The 25,201-nt window shown below is 36.3% G+C and overlaps 1 protein-coding gene across 1 annotated transcript in view; it reads right to left on the bottom strand.

Moving 5' to 3' along the window:
* LOC102806679 (uncharacterized) overlaps positions 1–25,045 on the bottom strand; it is a 29,699-nt gene extending 4,654 nt beyond the window's left edge. The window contains exons 1-11 of the mRNA XM_006821005.3: positions 24,581–25,045; positions 22,784–22,837; positions 22,586–22,660; positions 21,578–21,666; positions 21,242–21,336; positions 20,453–20,619; positions 11,977–13,535; positions 10,993–11,751; positions 3,435–5,891; positions 2,589–2,677; positions 396–1,061 (exon numbers count right to left, since the gene is read on the bottom strand). Of these exons, the coding sequence (XP_006821068.1) occupies positions 396–1,061; positions 2,589–2,677; positions 3,435–5,891; positions 10,993–11,751; positions 11,977–13,535; positions 20,453–20,619; positions 21,242–21,336; positions 21,578–21,666; positions 22,586–22,660; positions 22,784–22,837; positions 24,581–24,663 (6,093 nt within the window). The 5' untranslated portion in view covers positions 24,664–25,045. The remainder of the gene's footprint in view (positions 1–395; positions 1,062–2,588; positions 2,678–3,434; positions 5,892–10,992; positions 11,752–11,976; positions 13,536–20,452; positions 20,620–21,241; positions 21,337–21,577; positions 21,667–22,585; positions 22,661–22,783; positions 22,838–24,580) is intronic.
* Between the last annotated feature and the right edge of the window lie 156 nt (positions 25,046–25,201).

The raw sequence follows: 25,201 nt of genomic DNA, 5'->3' as shown, positions 1-25,201 counted from the left end.
TTACTAAAGCTGCTCAGTCTTTGCCAAGGTGTGAGATTAGATTTATAATAGCGACTTACAAAATTTGCCACAGTTATACCGGTATAGCTAAGACAATGCCAAAATATGCCAGTTATCTGTAGCAATTACACTTGACAACTGTAGAATTTACATGAAATTATACTATTGGCTGGTTTACAACTAGTACAAAGACAAAGAGACGTGTGTGGATTTACAAACATAAACCAACGGCCAGAACAATGAGCCAACTGGCCAAAAGGATGATTAGACATTTTTGAATGAATGACAAAGCATCTCATCCCTATCATTCTTCATGGAGATTCCACAGCACCTATCAATAGTAGTGTTATGAATCCCTGTGTGCCCTAAGTAGTGTACAAACACGCAAAACTCACCAGTTCTTGTCTAGTAAGACCAGTAGCCACAAGTGAAAACTCTGATTTAGCCACTACTGGTTTCCAATTACAGTTAGCAGCAGGAGTCTTCTCGGCAGATGACTCATTCCTATAACTGTCTCTCACCCTACTCCTGACACTGGAATCAGCCAATCTTCCATCAATAACTGGACTGTAAAATGATTTACTACTACTAGTGCTACCATCGCGAAGACTTGCACACCGATTTGGTGATTTATTTTCAACAGTTTGTAAGTTCCCAATCTGATCAAGTTTTCTTCTATTACTACCAGATTCACCAACCACATGTTTTAATAAACCCCTTTTACTGCCAGCTGTGTAAGCAGCTGGTGATTTCAGCTCGTCCACCATCTTGGTAACGGCTTGTAACATTACAGGCATTTCACCAGCTGATTGTGGTACATCTACAGGAGGTGGAGGAGAGGGCGACATCGGGCTTCCATAGATGTCTTCATCACTTTCATCACCATGGACATGATCTGCAATTTCTTTTCCATCATACGTGTCAACTTCCATTGGACAATCTTCGTCATCAGAATTGCGTTGAAGATTGATATCTCTGGATGCTTTAGCCGCGATACAAGCTTTTATCTTGGCCATTTCTGCTTCCATTTCATTTAGTTCTTCTTTCATTTCATCTCTTACCTGCAATATGAGTTGTACAATTATAAGTTACTGTAAAATACTTTATTTTTGCCTGGAATTAATTTTCGCTATTTTCGCTGAAAGGATTATTTAGTAAAAATAAAACCTAGCGAATATACCGTTTTCCCTATATCTTTCATTCAACTAGTCAAAAATCAGTGAAAAAAATAAATTTCCTACAAAACGTCCAAAGTCTTTTCAATTAATTCCAGCTAAAATCAAGTATTTTACAGTAACTGTAAACCAAATTAAAGTCAGTAAAAAACAAAAAAAAATTCACTGGAGTTTTATAGTCACAGCGACTTTTGTGAACTTTATTTTTTCTGAATATCAATAAATCATAAAAATTAATAATTTTCTAGTAGCGAAAATGGTTTACAAATACAACAGAACTTTTTGGGAGTGAAAAGAAAATGACACAGTCCCCGTTAAATTTTTGAAAGTTCTCTTTGTGCTCGTCATATTAAAGTGGAGGGGTTGTCGCGAGCGTGTCCTTGAAACTTGAGTTTCAAGTGGCGTATACAACAGATTGTTTATTTACATCAAAACATGTGTTCCGTGTAGTAGTAATATGGCCAAAAATAAAAACAGCCGTTATTCGGCCATCTTTGATCTGATTATGAAACACACTGATATGTATGATGTAAGTGCCAAATATGAATGAAAATGGTACATAAATTGAGGAAATATAGTAGTAAGGCCAAAAAGTCAGATGGCTGTCAATCGGCCATCCTTGACCAGACTTTGAAACAAATTGTCATGGACATGCATCTTAACATGTATAAAGTACATGTATGTGCCAAATTTGAATGAAAACTGACAGAGCACGTCCAAGATACTGCATAAAAAAAAAAACAAGATGCCTGCCAGTCGACCATTTTTGATCCAATTGCGAAATAAATCGTCATGGACATGTATCCTAACATGAATAATCTATGTACCAAGTTTGAATGACAACTGACAAAGCATGTCCAAAATATAACATTTTCAAAAAACAAGATGGCTGCCAGTTGGCCATTTTGAATCGAATCGCTAAACCACTGCATGTGCATATGTCCCACATAAGGTACTAGGCACATGCAAAGAATGAACGGAATCGGTCCACAGGATTCAGAAATATGACTCTGAACAGACTGATGCATGCACGAATGGACGGACGGATGGACGGACAGACTCAGGAACTCACGGACGGTCGGGGACATGTAATCTAACATGTATGATCTATGTACTAAATTTGAATGAAAACTGACAAAGCATGTCCAAAATACAACGTTTTCAAAAGACAAGATGGCTGCCAGTCGGCCATTTTGAATCAAATTGCTAAACCACTGCATGTGCATTTGTCCCACATAAAGCACATGCAAAGAATGAACGAAATCGATCCAAGGGATTCTGAGATATGACTCCGGACGGACGCACGGACAGAGACCGAATTATAAGTCCCCGTTTTCTGACTTCGTTCGAACGGGGACTAATAAAACCTTGAAGCTGTGTACTTGCAAACAAAATATGTAAGCGCATACATACCTGGGTACTAAGTAAATCCCCTTGACTAGATAGAATAGACGAGGCGCTTGTAAGATGTTTACTGTTAATGCTATCTTGTGTACTATCACCTGAATAGACAAGTCATTGAGAGTGAAGTGTTTAGAATATCATTTATCACAAGTTACATCATAAAAACCAGTCAGTGGGTGTTTAAAGAACATTGACATTCCTAACCAACAATAAAGGAGTCCAAAATAGCATATTTAGGCCAGGACAAAAAAATTCTCTGTTTCTCGTTGCATGGACATTTTAAAAAGAGGCGGCGAGGCAATTTTTTTTTCTTTCTTTTTTTGAATACTGAGCTAAAATAGGGTAAATTTGATACAAGAAGGAAAAAAACGTCTGAGGCACATAGTTCAAAATGATGTGCACGGAAACGAGAAACAGAGATATTTTTTTTTCTCAGCCTTAACATTGTGTCACTCATTAGAAAATCAAATCATGAAACAAAACGAGCATCAGTGTCCCACATGTGATGTTCATAAAAAGTTTGAGTAAAATAAGCCCAGGCATGTCAGAGAAGCAAATATTTTTGAGAGATCAAAATAGCCCTTCAAATTTAAACAAATAAAAAAAAAATAATGTATATATATATATATATATATACATTCCAATACTAGATCTTGTTTTTGTACCAACTTTGCACAAAATCGATAGTACAATGTCCAAGAAATGACTGGGGATTGAAGGTCCAAATGAGGGGTAACAAATTATTGCAGAGTGAAGGTATAGATGTATTTTTTGTGCTTCTTATAACCTGAATGTATGTGAATTAGACCTTGAACTATTTGTGATATATTACAGTGTTAACTATGAATAACTTACTATGATAATCTTCTCTAGCCTCTTCATGGAAAGTTTCATCACAACTTCCAAGGTGTAGCGCAAATTGTTGAACTCCATCTTTCAAAATTTTCTCTCTTTGGTCATTCCTCCCTGGTATTTCAAATGGAGAGAGTAACAGCATAGCATCATCCGGTGAACATGGCAACAGGTCATCTTCACTGTCACTTTCATCTTCTATTCTCCTAGCAACACGTTTTTTCTTCTTCCTCAGCACTCCTGGCGAGTCATCAGGTGTATCAGCCTTCGATTCAGCATTATTTGGACTAGCACTAATCCCATCAGGATCTCGGCCTTCGATTAAGATACTTTGGTTTTCATTTTCATTTTTTTTATCAGCACCATCAGAAGTAGAATTTGGGGATTTCATCAGTAATTCCCCTTCATCTACCGGAAATGAAACTGGTGACTTCTGCGCTTCAGTAATCTTTGTTGTACCTCTACTTCGGGTTGTCCTTGATAGTTTCATCTTTGAATCAGACAGACCATCAACCGTGGGACTGTTCAAATGTGACTGACGAGTTGAAGGCCTTTTAAAAGCACTATCTTTTTTATTTATCGTTTTGTTTTTTAATTTTGGTGTTATATCAACAGGAACTGTAGGAGGTGTGGGTGGAATAATCTCCTCCTCGTCACCTCCAGATTCTTCATCTCCATCATAACTAATACATCGTTGTTTAATACTCCTACCCTGAGATTGATAAGCTTTTCTATTCTTGATGATGTGCTCTTTATTTTTAATTGTCAATGGTTTCTGATTTTCTTGAGTTGTGCTTTCACTGTTGTCCACTCCACCATGATCAACTTTAGTATTATCAGTACTATCCAGCCCTGTTGTAGTAACATGGGTGTCTGGCGGCGTGAAAAGTTCCACTGTACTTCCATCACCCAAAGTAGCAGGCGCATTATTTGACTTCTCTAGATCAGGAAGTGATGATTGTTCTTGAATTTCATCGCCAGGGTAATCCCCGGAACCAAGTTTGTCTTTCATCCCAGTTGATATAGGCTGCAATAAAGACACACTATTTTCCCCTGATAAATCCTCAGATTCAAGCGACTTGGCTGATTTATGCGGAGATGGTCTTGATTCCATGACAACTGAGTCATCCACTACCGAGACACTTGATTTACCTGATTGTAATGTTGACTTTGGGGAAACGCTTTTCTTTTTTCTTCTTAGTTTTGATCTTGTTCTATTCATGATGTTGTCATTACCTTTTTCAGAACAGTCTGATGAGAAACCTTTGTTATGATTGCTTTTAATTATTTTAATGACAACTATTGGTTGAGTAAGTTGACTGCTATTCTGTGAAGCTCCAAAACTAGCAGGCACTATAGAGTCCAGAGAGCTGTTACCTTCTTCTATACGGGACTCTGTTACCTTAGGAATATTATCAACATTGTCAAACACTGGAGATTTCAATACTTGATGTTTCTGGGTATTAATGCCTAATGTTTTCACTTCTGTTTTTCCTACACTTAGTTGAATTATCTTAGTTGAATTGTCTCCATGTGCTGAATTCAAGTCTATATCTTCCCCACTTTTACAAGAAAATAATTCTGCAGAATTCAGATCATCTGCGGCATCGTCTCGTTGCTGCTCAAGTCGCTCATGATTCTGTGAAATGCAAGTGTTTGAGTGGATGTTCACATGAGGTGACTTAGGAGTGCTGGATCTGCTAGTTATACTATTCACTCTAGGACTTCTTCCTTGGCTGTATCTGTTTCTTCGTTTTATTGTGAGAACAGTACTATCATCATCTTCAACTGAGTCTGGTACACGCAATAGTTTAGGAGTACTATCCACACTCATTGCAATATTCTTCTTACGTTGATTGTTTAGGGAGCTTCTGTCATCTTCAAGTGTCTCGTCACCATCTTTAACAAAACTCTGATTACTTTTACATATCTTTAGTAAGTTTTTCTCCATTGCTGCCATGGTTACCAGCTTTGTCAGGCTAGCACTTCCACCAGATGCAAGTTTCTTGGCACTGCGTTTTCCTCTAGCTATCAAACTGTCGTCTAAATCTTTCCGACATGGAATAAAATCTATATCTGAATCACCTTCTGACGAACATTTCAACTTGTCGATGCCTTCGCCAGCTGACTCTATTTCGTCAGTATCATCGTCCAAAGAACTGTTCATCATTTCTTCATTTATTTCGTGATCCTGCACCTCAACAGATTCAAGCATGACAATATCTGAAGACTGTTCTGATTTACATTGTTTTCCAGTAACTTCATTTTGTTCTTCTAGTTGTACAGGAGCTGGTAGTATTATTCCTGGTTTACTCTCTGTATTGTGTGCCTTACTTGAAATCTTTAAATGCTCTGTTTTCTTCTCTGATCTTTCTACACCACCTATCCGTTTTCTTCTCAAAGATCTTTTATGACAAACACTTCCAGTAACTTTATTGTTATCTGTAACTTTAACAGTGTCTGTGAACAAATAAAGAAATATATGTATTAATTAAAGTTTCGTCATCTGTAATAACGAAACCAATATAAGTATTGTGGAAAATATTATTTATTTGAGCTTTACATATGATAATACAAAAAGGAAGGGAAGATACATCGAGTGAGACAGATTAATGGACGATAATAAACAATATATTAAACTATCAAAACAGAATAAACATAGATAAAAACTGTTAGGTGACACTGAGCGCATGGACAAACTATGCACCGAGTACAATTGACATCAGTAGAAAAATCAATAAAATATCTCCAAAGACATTTCCTTACACTACATAATATGATAATTCTTGCCGTGAAAAATTGTTTGTCAAAGTTTTTATATTACATTTAACGTTAGCTTGCTTACATAACAAAAAGACCTTGTCATTATCCTAAGAGACTAACTTGTTACAAGTCATTAAGACATAGTCCCCATTGGAATTGGGGGAAATGTTATTCATGTCAAAAATAAAGTCATGTGGACCAAAAGCATAGTTAGTAATTGAGAATGAATAATTGCGCTGGTCTTGTATCAACAGAAATTAGATGTACATGTATTACTCTTCTAAAATAGAAATATACCAGTATGGTCAGAAAGGAAACAGGATATGCTACATTGTATTCATGCATTTTTTGGATCCAAACTGAATTTCTATTGTCCAGGCTCATGTACGGAGATCTAGTAGCATGGTCAAAAAACAAGATTGCAGGCAGTAAACCATCTTTGACTGGATTGTGAAACTAATTGTCATGGACATATATCCTTCCATGTATAATTTGAAGAGAAAAAAACATGTCAACGATGCATTTTGCAAAAAAAAAGATGGCTGCCAGTTGGTCTTTTTGTATACAAACACGAACAACATGTTTAATGCCTGTATCAAATTTGAACAAAAACAGACAAATCCTGTCCAAGATACATTTTCCAAACAAGCAGCCTCTCGGCTGGGATAGCTTCGCTGTTAGCAATGCACATTTTAATTAAAGAACTGAAGATATTATCATGAAATGAACAAATTTAGAGTGGTCCACATGTAGTATCTATATATGTAATATCAAAGCAATTGGACTTGCGGTTTTCAACAAGAAGTCAAAAATATCACTTTTTACCAAAAATATTCATCGAAAATATATAATTGATATACATATACATGTATCATCACAGAATGAACAAATCTAAGAGAGGTCTGCCCAAGGTACATACACCAAGTATCCAAGCAATAAGAATTGTAGTTTTCAAGAAGAAGTCAAATCAAAGAAAGCTTAGAAAGAACTCCCGTGTGCTGAGAGTATTGGAGACACATTAATTCAAAATTACTTGAACTTGAGATATTGATGGAAATGCAGAAAACTAATTATGCAAATAAGGTAACTAATATGAACACATTCAAGTGTAAAACTAATAAGGTCTGCGCAATGTAAAAGTAATAAGATCTGTGTAATGTAATATCTATGTACCAAGTTTCATTGAAATGTGATTAGAACCCAAAAATTATTAATTATTGTGCTAATTAAGAGAATTAATATGAACAGATTTTAACCCAAAATTAATCAGGCTGTCTATTGTTCTAGAGCATTTATGTACCAAGTTTTATTCAAATGTGGTGATCAATACTTGAGATATCAGTATTAATTAATTATGTTAATTAGGTGATTAAGAAGCATAAATATTTACCAAAACTAATATGGTGTACAGTCCTACACATGTAGGTTCATTGAAATGTGATGAGTACTCTTTAAAAGTTTCATTAAAATTCAATGAGTGGTTCTTAGGACAAATTAACTAATTAACCAAATTAGTACCGTAGTTAATATGCACAATAATTTATCCTAAAATTAATCAGGTCTCTGCATAGTCCTAGAAGATCTATGTCGCAAGTCTCATTGAAATGTGATGATTAGTACTTGAGATATCAGGTGAAGGGCTGAAAATTAACTAATTATGCTAATAAGGTGATTAATATGCACAAATATTTCTCCAAAAAACTAATTAGGTCTCTGCACAGTCCTCAAGTAACTATGTACCATGTTTCATTGAAATTTGTTCATTACTACTTGAAATATCAATAGCTGAAAATTAATTAATTATGCAAATTAGGTAATTAATATGTACTGATATTACCCTAAAAACTATCAAGTCTGTGCAGTCTCATATGACATCTATGTACCAAGTTTTATTGAAATGTTATGATTAGTACTTGAGATATCAGTGGAAAAGCCGAAAATTGATTAATCATTATGCAAATTAGGTAATTAATATAAACAGATTTTTACCCAAAACTAATGAAATCTGTGCATTAGATCAGAGCATCCATGTGCCAAGTTTCATCAAAATCCAATGAGTGGTTCTTCAAATATCAGTGGAACAGTCATGGAACAGCTTAAAATCAGGTAATTATCATGCAAATTAGGTATTTAATATTCATAGATTTTTACCCAAAACAAATCAAATCTGCGCATTAGTTCAGAGCATCCATGTGCCAAGTTTCATCAAAATCCAATGAGTGGTTCTTCATATATCAGTGGAACAGTCATGGAACAGCTAAAAATCAGCTAATTATCATGCAAATTAGGTAATTAATATTCATAGATTTTTACCAAAACCTAATCAACTCTGCGCATTATCCCAGAGCATCTATGTACCAAGTTTCACCAAAATTTGATTAGTGGTTCTTGAGATAACGGTGGAACAAAAAAAGTGACATACATACATACATACAGACAGGGTAACTGCAAAGACTCCCTTTTGTGCTTCGCACACGGGAGTCAAAAAGTAAAAAGTTGACACAAGTTGATGCATAAGATACCACATTATCAAAGAACAAAATGACTGCCAGTCAGCCATTTTGGATTGAATCAGTATAAAACCACTGCATGTAGATTTATCCCAGATAAAGTACAGGGCACATGCAAAGAATTACCCCAGACCATTCGTCCCGGTGTTATCGCTATCGCCACACGAGACTCCAGCTTGTCTCCTATACAATTTTCCTTCCGCCCACTTAATTTTAATGTTCATATGACCTTTGCACTGACATCGATAGCCAATCGCATTCGACCGCGGACGTCACTCTAAATAAACAACTGAATAAATTAATATACCATATTTGGAAGATAGTGGGTAAATTCAACGTTGTTGGTGTGTTCCTTCGGGTTCCGAAGTCGCACAAAACGAGTTCATGTTCCGTTATCTTTCGCAAGTAAAACAGGTCGATATGTATTAAACATGGCATTTGTTTTCTTGTTTTAACCCCCTTATTACGCAAGCTTCCGTCGAAGTGGTGTTTTTTTCGACGATTTGTGGCATGTTGCAAAACGAACGAAACATTGCGGCATTCTTAGCGGTGGATAAGGGATCGACTATGTCGTCACATTTATGTCTCGTTTGAAAGAGAATAAACAACCGCTCAGAAAAATATGTTGCTAATATTTAAGTGCGGTGCCTTGAAATCGCCTGCCCGACGTCCAAATTTCAAAAGGATGTTCGATTTGCAATGACGACCGTTCATATGTACTAGGCGACGTTACTAATTACTACTAGGGTCGGTGTTTGCATTAAGAATTATAGAACAAAAGATCAACAAAGCGGTGCTTTTGTCGGCGATTTTGTCAAAGGGAATATTGATAAAATGTTGCAAAACAGAATCGCGAGTTGGGTGAAAAATTGCGCCGACGGCATTCTCAGCGATGGCGACACCCGAGAAACACCGTGTCACGGTGCATTCGTGCATCAGTACACCGAAGAAATACATACATATTGTTGCGGACGACTATTGTAGACTGTGTTCGTGTAGTCTTCGAGTTTGTGGACAGTTAAAGTCGTGTGTGAATTTATTCAAGCCAGGAAAAACAGGAGGGATAACTTATGGAAATCGTCTTTCCAATTTGATCCAGTGCGACGTTGTGAAAGGAGCGACTCTGTCGTCTCATCTATGTCTAGTTTGTAAGAGAAAGATTGATAGCGCAGAAAAATCCGCCAATAATGTAAAACAGTGGCGTGAAATTGTCAGTCATTCTAATATCTCCCAACCTGTGAACGAAAGGGTTAAGCGTGCTGCCTTGAAATCGCCTGCCCGACCACGTTCAAGTTCAAAACGACGTTCCATAACTTTCTCACATTCAATTTGCAATGATGACCGCAGTTCAAATGTACTTAGCGACGTGACGGACATTAACAACCATGATGTTGAAAAGGAGTTTGATGAAAATATGCCATTTCCAATTAGAAATCATTTTGATTTGATTTATGGATGGCGAGCACCGACACTCCGATCCGATGAACTAATCAAAACTAAAATGGCGCGTGTCACGTGACTTTGTTTACTAAAGATAGCGTGGGCGTTTGATTGACACTCAACTTATTAGTATTCCACCAATCACAGCTACATCTACTTTCTGGATGTGCGCAGTCAAATTGTATAGGAGACAAGCTGGAGTCTCGTGTGGCGATAGCGATAACACCGGGACGAATGGTCTGGGGTAGCAAAGAATGAACAGATTTGGTCCACAGGGTTCTGAATTATGACTCTGGACAGACTGACGAATGGAGACACAAATTATAAGTAACAAGTCATGCATGGCACAGTCCCAGTTAGTTATCAAATTTAAGATAAATTATTTTGTTTATAGTAATATAGTTGAAATATAAACATGTCAGAAATATGGATCCAGAAGATGATGCTTGATTATGATGATTTTTTAACATTAAAATGATTCACATTTTGTATCCGATAATCAAACGAGTACTTTGGAACAGCATTATTTAAAACAAAATAGTCACCAGTCGTTCATTTTGAAAACATATATATATATGTATATATCTATAACATGATGTAAAACGAATATATAAAATTTAAACATAATCAGTCAAAGCATATCAGAGATATGGCTGCATTCATTGCATCCGAACGGGGACTGAAAACACCACAATGTGTGATGTAAACTTTGGTGTTCCTGAATGACACAAAATATGGAATGCCACTATTTTCTGAGAAACGCAGGAGACTCATTGAATTGTTTATTTGTTGATACAGTTAGGTTCATACTGTCAATTAAAGACAGAAAGGAGGTTTAGAAAACTTACCAGTATTATGGATTTCTTCTACAGGTGCAAATTCCACATCATCCGTCATTTCCAAAGATTCTGTGGTACTACCACTAGTGTTAGCATTGACTTGATGACATGCACTATCACTAGAGTCAGTGTTGACATGTGATGCACACTGGCTAGTATCTTCGTTAACTTGGCATTTACTGTTGCTAGTATCTGCGTTAACATGGCATTTACTGTTGCTAGTATCTGCGTTAACTTGGCATTTACTGTTGCTAGTATCTGCGTTAACTTGGCATGTACTGTGGCTACTATCTGCATTAACTTGGCATGTACTGTGGCTAGTATCTGCATTAACTTGGCATGTACTGAGGCTAGTATCTGCGTTAACTTGGCATGTACTGTTGCTAGTATCTGCGTTAACATGGCATTTACTGTTGCTAGTATCTGCGTTAACATGGCATTTACTGTTGCTAGTATCTGCGTTAACATGGCATTTACTGTTGCTAGTATCTGCGTTAACATGGCATTTACTGTTGCTAGTATCTGTGTTAACTTGGCATGTACTGTGGCTAGTATCTGCATTAACTTGGCATGCCCTGTGGCTAGATTCTGCGTTAAATTGGCATGTACTGCGGCTAGTTTCAGCATTCACTTGATTATTGTCTTTGTCTTGGTGTTCAACATGGCTAATATCAGCATTGACTTGACATACCCTACGAATAGTACGGTCTTGTTGTGGAGCATGGCTTGTATTAGCACTGTCTTCACATATTTCTTGTGATTGATTCACTGGAAGAGATAATAGACAAAATTAAATATAATGATAGATGCATAAATTGTAATTGAACTTTCAATACACACAATGGGGTTTAGGGCAAGATACAGAAATAGTAAAAAAGATTTAAAGTAAATATTTACACCAATAATTTTGACCATTACACAAGCTGTGAGAATAATTTGCCTCTCAGCATCAATATTACTTGTTATTGAATAATATTAATTACATCAACTTACATGGCATGGCATTGAAGGAGAGCTGTTTCATTTCTGTGGTATCTTTCGTTGGGGCTTTACCCCTTCTACTCCTGCGTAGTTTAATTGTTTTTTCCAGAGATGACTTCTTACTCTGCTCTTCCACATTTCTCAGTCTTTCCTCCCCGTTGTTAGAATCAATCACTTCAATTTGACATTCCTCACTCAGCTCAGAATCTGACTCCAGCATTGTGTGTTTTATAATATGATTGATTGCACCTTGATTTTCTGAAAACTGACTACATGTTGTCACAGCATTGACAGATCTTCTTTTTCTACTCCTTGATTCGCGATTAGTTTCAATCTCTTTCAGATCCATGGTGATATTCAAATTAGTATTGTCATTTTCATCGCTACTATCGTCCATTACCTCCCTTTCTCTCTGTACCGTCATCCCCCTATTTGAATGTCTAGTTGATTTCTTCTGCTGTAAATCTTTATTATTGTCGCATGATCTCAAAACTCGTTTCTCAGGAATGCCTTCTTCTCCATTCAACTCTTGCGATAATTCTAATGCCAATTCCCAATCACTTTTACCTGTTTTTTCCTCTTCTACTTTTTTCCTCTCATTTTCAGCTGATTTTTTTCTGAAATGTCTTTTACTATTACTGTAAGACTTAATGAACACTCTGCTTTTCTCTGTATCTTTTATACACAATTCCTCGGTAGCAGTCTGGGCAGCTGCTACATGCTTTGTACTGTTGTTTTTAGAAGAGCTTTTTTTATGGCTTTTCCTTGTTTGTCTCGTACATGGCTCATTCATATCATCTGTGATGTCAACAATAGAGTCTGACTCTCTGTAAATGTGCTTGTTGTCAGTTTCAATCACATTCATTATTTCTTCCACTTCCACAGCTGAATCAGTAGCAAGATCAGACTTGTCATCAAGTACTTTGGTTACTCTCACTGAATTAGTTGTTTGTGTAATTTGCCTACTAATAGTCCCATTTTCACAAGTTACTTCAGAATTATGGCTCCTGTCAACTGGGGCATCCATATTGAGATCTATTCCATGAGATGATGTCTCCGGAATGCACTTTTTACCCGGTTGTGCAGCATTATTTTTCACAACTACTGCGACACAATGTTTTTTTCTTGGTTGTTCACCACTAATGCTTTTTCCTCTTTTCGTCCCTACTTTATTTTGACCTTTTTTTTTAACGAATTTGACTTTTCCCTTCTTGGGCGTGCGCTGACTTGCAATAAACTCGTACGGATCTGAATCACATGTCAGCTTTGCATCATTAGATTGCGGAAGCAGTATAACATTTTCCTTTTCTATTTTATTTGGATCATTCTGGCAAGATGTAGCAGTAGAAGCAGTTGTAGAAAAATGATGACAAGTTTGAACATTACATGTACTATCCTGTTTAGGTTCATCTGTGTGTGACCCAGCTTGGTCTCCATTCAATGGCATTTTGTCAAGAATTAGTAACAGGTCTTTGGCACTGTTGTCTGTTAATTGCCTTGATTCAGTATTTGCGTTTCTTGTGTTCCTTGCTCTCCCTTTCTTTTTTAGTTGTTGCCTCGGAAATGAAGAGCTGTGTGAATACAAATATTGATAAAGAAAAAAAATATTTACTTTTTAATGTTGAAGTATAATATAGTTAAACCATTGATGATTGACTTATTTGATACAAATATATATAGTCATGCTTTTATCTGGTTTCAGCACATTGTATTAAAAATAAAATCACTGAAAAGGTCAACAATGTAGTAAACTAATTAAGGTAGCGAGAAGGTTTGGTGATGTTTTTAAATAAAACATTCTCTGTCTGTTGTCTCGTTCAGAACAGTAATTTAGGTTATATATATCAAAAGACTAAGTATAGAGGTGCAAGTTCGCACAAACTGGACAGACATTGTTTACATAATTATCACGTGACATCAAAAATGGCGAACCTTGTAAAAATGACTAAGTACGCGATTGCGAGAGCACACTGCGGAATTTCCTGGTGAAATCTAAGTTATGCATTGTCCGTAAACAAGTCCATTGAAATGCGTCTCCGATAATCAAAAGACCTATTATTCCGATTTATATGCAGGTTTGTTTTTTTGTCCCCAAATTATTTCATACTTGGCACCTTTAACAGACTATTATTCTGTGACAAAGCATTTTCTTTAAAAACCCAGACATATTTCGCACCATCATTATCTTTTGAACGATAACTGCGAGTTTGAATGTCCTAGTCCGAACGCACTTGATTTGGCGGCGGTCCCAATGAGTCGTTCTCGATCAAAACTTCAACTCGAGAAAAACGCGAAAAACAGTTTTGGTTAATAAAACACTGTAGATTTGCTGCATTATTATAAATATACACTGAAAATGGCCAAACATATTAACCACTGATATCATAGAACTCATAAAGAGTGTTAGATAATGAATAATTTCAAGCTCGAGCGTGAAAAATGAAGAAAACTGCTGGCATTTGAGTCCGTACTCCAGGAACGTTCGGGTTTTCCATTGTTATGCAAATGAACAACGAGGGATAATCCTCTGACAAACATTACTGTCCCACTGTACACGCTGACAGTTTACAAACAAGCTAATCCTTCAAGTGTCTCTGAGAAGACATCTAAAAATGGTTTTCATGGTGTAACAAAATGGCCGATGTTTGAAAAAAAATTGCTGTGTCAGAGTGCGACACTGAGTGGCAGATTTTTCTTTGCCTCGTCTGTCAACGCTTTCTTTCTTTTCTTCGCCATTGCGTTAGAAAAAAAATGTATTAGTAAAATAGAATATTGACTTGGAAAATAAAACGATTTAAAAGAAAGTTGTGCAAAGTTACAGTACTCCTTTCGCACAACCTCCCGCCCGCTTCCTGCTTTCCAATCACCTTTTTCTCTCGCTTTTGCGACCGCTTGTTGAATTCGACCGGACAATTTCCGCTTTTTTTTCGACCGCGCAAACCCCGAAATATCACCGCCCACCTGCTCGCTCGCGCGCATTTAAAATTCGGACTAACAGAATAATTTCCGAGGTTCACATTGTCTTATAATTGTCTTTCTGGTTTTTATAGATGTTGAACAGCTGACAAAAGTTCAAATACTTTTTGTTTTAACTATATATAATTATATGCACGCAACCTGACCCTTTGACCTCGATTTGGCTTGGGCTGAATATTTTATTTTAAACAATATTCTGACGTGAAATACAAAATGTATTTCAACACAAGTACGACATGGTTGTCTGGGGTTTCTTTCCTGATTGTTGAGTCTTCGCAATGTGTTTTGTATAATTATTGTCGTTTTCCCCCGATGCTGAAGGACCGTAAAGCTAAATGGCAGTTACATGCATGGGCTGAGTGAAAGAAAATATTTCTAAGCCTAAAATAAAACCTATATTACACCTCTTTGTGTATTTGTTAATTTTACATATGTTTGTCATGACAGTATGTTTGTAAATATCTAGAAAAATCTTGTCTTTCGTTGATAATTTCGATTGTTTGTTTGGAATGTCGATCCCCATTGGTTTCTCCATACTGAGTTTAGGAAGGGCGTCGATCAACACTGTGACAATCAGCCGAGAGAAGACAAACATTGACCGTAATTCATGGAGATCATGTCCGTAATTTGTGGGCTGAAACCCCAAATAATTAATCAAGTATTATTATTTTAATATATATTTTATTTTACATCGCAAAACTAAACCATGCCCAAAACAGAACTAGAGTTGTTCGCGGTGAAACAACCGCATTGAAGACGATGCAACTTCAACTAGCCATTTCTTACCTTGAAATAAAAAAAATAAAAATTCGAAGAGCATCGGGGAAAATATTAATAATCATCCTTATCAATCGCTTGCTTTATTTTATTCGAATCCATGAAATTCACGATTTTTTTTACATTTGTTGGCAACTTCCGCGCTAAAAAAGATTGAAAATGTGGGTGTGGTTATTTTGCAAAGTCCTGTTGATAATACGGACAAATATGGTTCTGTGACCCAGTTCGTGCTCCGATCAGGTGACTCTCAGCCAATCAATGATGTTGTAACAAAGCATATTTGACGCTAATTGAAGGGTCGTCGGACAATCCAATCACCGGCGTCGATTCACAAAGTTGTTTGTGCTGTGACAGGCTTCAAAATTATTCGCTGAAAAACATATATTTTGACAAACTGATGGAATTTGACCTTAGTTCAAAAAGAAAATACTAGGCTAAGATACATTAGAGCTCACGCGAATCAGTTTTCTCTGCAAGTTGTGAAATAAAGTAAACCAGAGTACGGTAGCGTCGATGATTTTCAGCCCTGAAGGACTTTGAATTGTTCATCGACTGGCCATCAAATAGTTATGGCTATAACTAAATTTGACACGTTTTTCTTTTAAGCCCAATAAATTATTCATACATGTCAAGCTCTGTTCGATTTTTTCAGGGCATGTGGCCGTTTTTAGTCAAAAATATTTTTTGTGGGAACACTTTTGCGGTACGTATACGGTATAGACCGAGCTCATTCAATGATCGTGACTTAATTTTAAAAATTGAATGTCAAATTTTACCAGACGTGGACCGATGTGGATTCGATATAGTTATTTTTGGAATTAATCACTAACATTTCCTCGTTTCTCTGCTCTGTCAAAAGGAGTTACCTAGGCTTTTTTCACGTAACTGTCTCATTAAAAAATAAATAAAAATATTACATCTAGAACAAGCACCCAAAACACGTAACAAGAGGTCCCAGTTCAGTTGCTTTCACGATACAAGTGTAATACAGCTATTAGATTTGAAGTGTCGTTCAGAATGTAATAATAGTTAATACTAGTTGTATGTTCACACTTTACTATCAAAACCACCATTTCGACCACCCATGTGCCAGTTTTCAGTGTTTGGGCGAGCGGTCAATGTTTTCAATGAGCGAGCGAGCGAAAAAAACGCGATTAAAATGCGGTCGGTTTCCGGTCGGACAAGACCGTGTGGTCGGAAATTAAGCGATAAGCGGCCGATGTAAAAGCGGAAGGTTGGGCGAAATGAGTACTGTATGACCATGTTTCTCCGACGAAGTCTCGACTGACAATAATGCTGACAATGGACGTTAGATAAACACGCATTGTTTGCAACTGGAAGCTTATCACCCGTCAGAATCGTCAACAACAGAGTATACAGATAAGATTTTATCATTTAATTCCTTCCAAAGATAAACACTATGCAAATATCCACGAAACGGCAGTTGTAGTCTTTTCTGCTAGTGTTTTAAAACACTAATTTGAACAACGTTATTTCGCAATTTCGATCTTTTGTAAACCTGGGGTGATGTATCAAGGTCTAAAGTAACCGTTTTATCAATTTTTGAAAAATCAAGAAAAAAGTGAAAATTTCCCTTCTCGCTACCTTAAAGTGTAACTGAATTGGGCCAATTGACTTTTTTGTGTGCAAAATTTATTTATAAACAACATTATGAAAAAAAATCAAGTGAAAAGGGTATATAAATTGGGTAAACAGTCAATGATATTCCAAAACCGGGCCACGCCCCCCTCTCCCGTCACCTTCGAGTTTTTTCGGCATTACGAGTGTTGCCGAAATGGCGCCACCAACGGGACCATAAAGCAGGAGATTGCTAGCAGACAAGATTGTTAACCATTTTCCATACGCAAGCGTTTAGTAAACCAGCATACAGTACAGTTCTCGCGAAAGCTTTGGCCTTTGTGGCATCATTGTCGCCTACGCATGGCTTCATTGTCGCCCCAGCATCGCATCATTGTGGCATCAGCTTCGCGTCATTGAAAATTGAAGCTGTGCTCGCCTCGCTTATTTTGTGGCATCATCGTGGCCTCAGGTTCGCAGTCTCATGGCATCAACATGGCATCAGCTTCAAAGTATTGTGACATGAGTATGACTTCATTATTTTCACACAGTAAAGGAAAACACATGTAAAGAAGTTCGATATATAATCGATTTGAAATTCAAGGCGGTAAGGGGAATAAAATAATACTTATGATCAAGAGTAAAATGACATTTTACTAAAAAGATATCTTGTTGAATTATTTTAGTGTTGCATGTATTGGTAAATTACAATCGGCAAGGTGACGAGTGTCGTATTGGCTGCAAGGAAAATTGTGATAAATTTAAATCACACGATGCAATCGTCGTTCTGATACAACAAAATTTGCTATATACGAAATGAAACTGTTCTTGTTATAAAATTACCTTTTTTTTCACTCATTTTATTTGCTGGTAAGAGAACCGATCCAATGCCCGGACTACTAATACATGCAAAACACACGTACGCTGCCTGGTGCGTCGGCGTTGTCGCCAGTCATCTTGATACAAAGTTCCAAAAAAAGTGCGTACATTCCCACCTATGATTGGATGGTTGTGATGGCGTCGGTCTTTGGTAAAATTTGACATCCAATTTTCAAAATTAAGTCACGATCAGCATGGACGTATTTGGTGACCAGCCGATGAACAATTTGAAAATTATGATTCACACGGAAGTCCTTCGATACTGAAAATCATCGACCCCAGCCTAGTCTGGTTTATCTTATTTCCCAACTCACAAAACTGATTTGTATCTCAGCCCTGTTTTTTTTTCTTTTTTTGAACTGAGGTCAAATCCCATCCGTTTGTCAAAACATGGAGCTCCATGGTCAAAATATGCCGATGTTTTTCAGTGAATAATTGTGAAGCCTGTCACAGCGCAAAAAAACTTAGTGAATCGACGCCGGAGATTGGATGGTACGACGACCCTTCAATTTGCATCAAATATGCTTTGTTACAACATCATTGATTGGATGAGAGTCACCTGATCGGGGCACGACCTGGGTCACAGAACCATATTTGTCTGTATTATCGACAGAACTTTGCGAGAGAACCACACCCACATTTTCATCCATTTTTAGCGCGGAAGTTGCCAACAAATGTCGAAAAACTCATGAATTTTATGGATTCGAATAAAATAAAGCTAGCGATTGGCAAGACTGGTTAATAATATATCCCCCGATGCTGTTCGATTTTTTTTTTATTTCAAGGTGAGAAATGGATAGTTGAAGTTACATCGATTTCAAGGCGACTATTCCACTGCAATAACTCTACGCACTGTTGTAGTTTCGAGATGTAAAAAAATATATAATAAATAGTATTTGTTTCATTATTTGGTTTTACAGCAAATTACGGAACATGATCCCGGTGAATTGCTATAAATAAATGCTGATTGTGTTGAATGGCGGACGTCGGGACCGTTTGGAGAAACCAACGGGGATCGATATTCCAAACAAATTATTGGGACACGGTCGGTGGACCTTTCAAACAAATGAAATCATTAACGAAAGACGAGATTTTTCTAGATATATACGAACATATATATACCAAATATATGCAAAATTGACAAATACACAAAGACGTGTAATATTATGCTTTTATGGTCCTTCGGCTTGTCTTCTCCTTGGGGGGGGGGGGGACAACAATAATTTGAATTTACGGCATCAGTGGACCAAAGCCGTCAAGAACACCAGGAAATATTGGAATGGACCTTCTCCTCATAACGTTATCTGCAGTGCCCGAATCATTTATCAGTACGTATCATTTACGCCCGAATCATTTATCAGTACAATTTCATTTGTTTCGATCTTGCAGTTGTAGGTATTCGCGTCCTACCGGACGCACACAAATTTACATTTTAGAGTGCAGATTATCTAACATTATTGATACATTGTTCAGGTGGAGTTTAATAAAAATAACAACGTTAAGATTTTCGGTCATGATGTTCAAACTCTGTGCCTGTGCCTTAACCGGGTGCCTGAATCGTCATGGTCATTTTGGGGAGGTACACGATCACCCACATCGCGTATTTTCTCGCAAGTTCAAACCTGTATGGGCCACTTTGTCCCTGGCACTCTAAAACAAAATCGTGACATCTCTCGTTGTCATCATATTCCTCGATCTCATAACTCTCGTCAGACGATGATAAGATAGATTCTGTGTCGCTTTCCGAGCACTGCATGCGTTTCCCCCCGTGACGTCACAAATCACCCTTGCATGCTAATTAGGTTCTCTAGCTGAAGCCTCGTTCTGAGTCGGCCAAGAAATTGGACGTGGGCGTTTCCTTATCCAGAACATTATTATTGATCGTTTATTTAATTTATGTACATATTTCACTTGTTTTTTTTTCATAATGTTGTTTATAAATAAATTTTGCACACAAAGAAAGTCAATTGTCCCAATTCAGTTACACTTTAAATACTGTATATGTATATGTCTGTTGAATTTCAAGTGCGTCCCTGAATTATATCCTGGAGAGATGTAATGCCAAGTACTGAGCTCATATTGTAGACTACAAATTGATTATTTATTTACTTAGCGATTCAATGAACAATGATCAGAGATTCTTAGATACATAAATAGCACAGGACACATTGCTCACCACTTGAGTGTATACATGTAAATCACAGGCTGGCTTCATACCAAAGTGACTCACAATTTACAATCTACCTATATCAATTCTACACACATGATATAATCCTACCTTATATTAGTGTTTGTGATAAGATTCCCTGTTTGAACTTCATTGCTTTCACTATCTCCAACGTCATCATCTGCATATACTGAAACACTATCATCAGTTACTTTCTTTCTCTTGGCTATTCTCGTGTTCTTTTTCTTTGATTTTCCCACAGATGAAAAAGTAGACACCTGTTGAAATTATATTATGGTTTCAGTCATTTTTACATCATTTTACCGGCAGTTCATTAATTAATTTAATTGGCGAGCTAATCATAGAAGAATCTGCACACATGTAATGCATGTAAATGATTCATAACAAATTAAACAAGTTTCGTTTTTTAGAAAAATAGTTTGTTAATCGTAGAGTTGTTACTTGTAGTTGTTGAGACTACATGCACATAATAGATTCATAGTCAGTCTATGAATAAATTAACTGTATTTTTAGCATTCAATATTTATTACACAAATTGTTAATTTTTGTTTTAGAGAATAGGCAAGGTACGAAAAGCTGGTTTTACTAATTCCTCTTTTATTTAATACACACCATTTTTTGGGGCTGACTGTGTTTACACTAGCATGCACTGGGAAGGCATCTTCCATACACATAACGCTACAAATGTGTCTTTAATAGTAGAATGTCAGAGTACCATATTTGCTTTATTAGAAACATATCTCTAATAAAAGCACACATAAACCGAATCATGCCTTTATTGTAGGCTTAATTTTGACCACAGATAAACATCTGTCATTTATGTCAGTACAAGCATTAGTAATTGAGTGAATACAGTATAGTGATATCGAAGTACATTACCTGATGTGAGTTTTTACTGTTGTGTTGTAAAACTTTTTCTGTATGTGGTCTTGGTGAAGACTGAGAAGCAATTGGAGGTCCATGTGGAGGTGTACCTACAAGTGAAGTTGCATGTATTATATTATGGTACTAACACTTGCATATTCAAATACGGTAGCATAATTAATAAACGTTGATTGCTGATATACAGTATGTAATTCTATTATCATGAATTACAAATACTGCTTCCCAATCTCATTTGGATACCACCTCTGACAAAATACAGAGGATGGATTTACTGAGATTCTGAATAAAGCTGTGAGTTGAGTGTCATGAGAAAACCATAGATTTACTTACATTCCAAGCCTGTGTCTTCTTTTACAGCATCTACCACTCCTCTTACTGCATTTACAATCTCATTTATTTTACAAGACTCTGTCAAACTCCTACAGATTGCATTTATATATTATGCAAATCAGATAACAAAGTTAGCAATCAGTGATTGTTGAATATTTATGGTTATTTTCTAATTTACACAGAATTTTCAATGAAAATTGGACAGGTTTGTAAAGATTTTGCCTGTCAAATCAAAATTTTCGTATCTATCCAAAATTACAGACAGACAGGTGGCTGGCTAAAGCCTGATAGTCGTTTCTCAATCACTTTCAGTAACACAAGTTACTGAAATTCTCAGTTCCTCAAATATGACCATTTGGAATAATTTCACTTGTCTATATGTATTGCATTAAGGGCAAAAAAGAAGAACAAGTCATACCAGTATTAATAATTCATAATACAAGTCACACATATTTAAGGTGATGATTTTCGTGTTTCAGCATCACTGTGATTCACTGTCATTGTGACAGATTCAAATTGTTCCTATATTTTCTTACATGCCTTTTCCAGAAAAAACAAGGTGTATTTCATATTTTAAAACATCAGACTTGTTGATGCCAGAAACTGACAATCATGAAATTGAAATGACATCAAACAGACAACTTTAACTTTTGAACAATGGCAGTCCTAGTTGAGTACAAAAAACAGTTTGTGATCTATGCAGATATCCTCATATTTAGTTTACTATTCAAGCCCCTGATCACATCTAAATGGCAAATCAAGTACCAGTAAGTCAAAGATGGGCGACACAGAGCTCAAATAAACTCAATATAAAGTGTCCCAGTATATATACATGTACATACTAGATATTGATAACTCAACTCAACGTGGGATTGAGAGGATATTAATCTTCAAATTTCTACTGTATTGTAGGCCTACAAATATGTGTGGTCCACACATGATGTAATCTGTATGTAAATGTACTTGGTGTTCACAAGAAAGCAAAAATGTCTAATTACGAATACTAACCTTTTTGTAATGGATTTTTTACAAAGTGGACATGGAGCCGAGGATGTACCTTTAAAAAACTCAGTAATGCAAAACCTGAAACATAGAAAAAATTGTCTGAATTAATTAATATCATTTATTAATTATCAACTGGATATAATATTTAAGATGAGTCTTTGGTTTTATGATTTTTTAAGTGTTTACATATAGATGACTCACCGACAAAACTGATGACTACATCTGGTTGTTACTGGGTCCTTCAACAAGTCGAGGCTATAAAATAAAAAATACTGTTAGTCATACAATGACACCACACACAGTATACATGTACATTAAGAGGTAGCTTAATATGCAACAGACATTTCCTTTGAAGTATCGTTTTTGTAGAAGCGCATCTCCAATAAAAGTGCTTATAAACCAATAATTTCATTGGCTATTTATATACCTCAACGCATTGTAGATTGTGTTGACTAATACCACAGTCCAATTCAGTAATGTTGTTTTGAATTATCTTACATTTACATATAGTTGTAAGCCTAGACTGTGTTCTACAATAATGTCAATAGCTGTGGTATGTTCAATATTGCAAAGAATTCCAAGCATACATTTGTAGTTTGATAAGGGACCGAGTATGCAATTTTGACAACCACATGTATGTATGGTTATATTTGATAGAAGATTCAATTACAATGTATCAATCAAACACATTTCTAAGTATTTACATTACAGAATGCAGTGAATGTTTGAAGAGGTATCACTGAGTGAATAAACAAAGGAGTCAAAATTTAGAAAAAAAACACATACACATGTACATGTTTGTTTATTGTGACTACTGTTTTGAAGAAATGGTTGTCACTATAAAAATAATGTTGTCCAATAAAGTTGTTTTGTGTTTTTAAACGCCTGAAATACCTAGATCAACGTTTGTCACCTTTCTAGAAAATACACTTGAAAAATTTTTTTGCAGATGCAATGTCAGTCAAATTTATGTCATGTGGCTTTTCAAATAACTGCTCAAAAAATGTTAAAAAAACTATCTATGTATCTGTAATATGATGATAACTATAATAATTGTGATGTCTGTGTTTCCTTCATGGTTGTAGCAAATAGACAATCAGTTTTCTTGTTTGGGTGACAATTAAGTGGTTGTCTGGGAAAACCAAAATAACTTTCAACCCTGACAAATAAGCAAGAACACATGCAAAACTGTCTGCACAATAACCAGTTCTTCCACAAGAACTTGAATAGTTATGCACGCACAAAAAATTCTACAACAGTGAGTATCTTTTTTTTTATCGCTGTGAAAAAAAATTTCAGACTAGATAACAATTACTTGGATGGCGCAATGATAAGGAATGTTCAATCTCATCCTTTTTTAAGACCTGTTCCAGAACACTTAGTCTGGGCTAAGTGACCAAAACTCCACTGAATCGAATGACCGTTTAAAAGATTCATAACTATCGGTATTTATTTCGGTATGCCATTTCAAATGTGACAATCAACATGAGCACATCTAGGGATAACCCTGGATCCATGGCATTGTTAGTGGGCTTATTATATTCGATCGCTTGACTGCCCACTCAACACCGCCATGGATCCCCCTGTGCAACTTTCAGGGGAATGCACAGCAAAATGTTGAGCAGCAGTTATGGTCTAACAAATGCGCTTGCTGCAAGTTAATAATGATTATTAATAAAGTACGACTCAAGAAATTAAATATAAATACCCAACTCAAGTGATTTTGCATTAGTTTGCTGTGCGACAGCGACCATACGGCACTATTTCTAGGTCGTACATACCTCCAGTAACTGAAGAATTGCATATTCTTGACAAGTTTGGGTGTTAATATTCTAACAGCTGTTTATTCCTGTGCCAGAACGCAATTGGGTCTAGATGATATGCGAACTAAAACTGTATGTGTAAATATATGTGTAAATATAAGAGAATACTTTAGCTGTGCTGTGGGTAAAATAGACCGTAAGTTAATTAATTTAAAAAATATGCTAATGTACTTACCATATAGGACATTCTAGATTCTTTCTCATCCGAAACAATGCATCCTGAACCAATGTGATCTCATTTCTAACAACTGCAGCCATTTTTGTCGAGTTGAGTCAAATCCCGGGTCTTTCAGTCAATGATCCATTTAAAGTATATTCTAGATCACTTATCATAGTTTCCACTCGTAAACTATGGCTAACACATTCCCACAGGTAATTCAAAACTATAAACGGGATACACTTCGTGAACAGCTGACGCTTGACAATGACATCATCAGCGTAGGCAAGCGAACGACAACTTGGGCGTCAAGAGAAGACAGACAGAAATACAATTTTCAAGGACTATTTAGCGATAGACTATCCACCAGGAGATATAAACTAACTAGTTAATCTCAACTTATCTGATATACCTGTTGAATTCAACACATTAGAGCAGTGCAGAGGAAATGTACAATCTCTGTGACAGACTCCATTTTATTTTTCCCGCAAAATGAAAAAGGTCACATGACAATTAGCCTGGGGTAAACAAAACAATTCCCTTTGTTTTTATTGTCAACATATTCACCAAATCATTTTTTTATTTGTTGAGATTCACATACAGTATTTCATATTACCACTTTCTTGTCGTTATTAAAAA

The sequence above is a fragment of the Saccoglossus kowalevskii genome, chromosome 7, assembly GCF_978046115.1.
Source record: "Saccoglossus kowalevskii chromosome 7, keSacKowa6.1, whole genome shotgun sequence".
Taxonomy (NCBI): Eukaryota; Metazoa; Hemichordata; class Enteropneusta; family Harrimaniidae; genus Saccoglossus; species Saccoglossus kowalevskii.
Note: the sequence above shows the minus strand (reverse complement) of the source record. Positions and strands in the feature narration are given on the sequence as shown.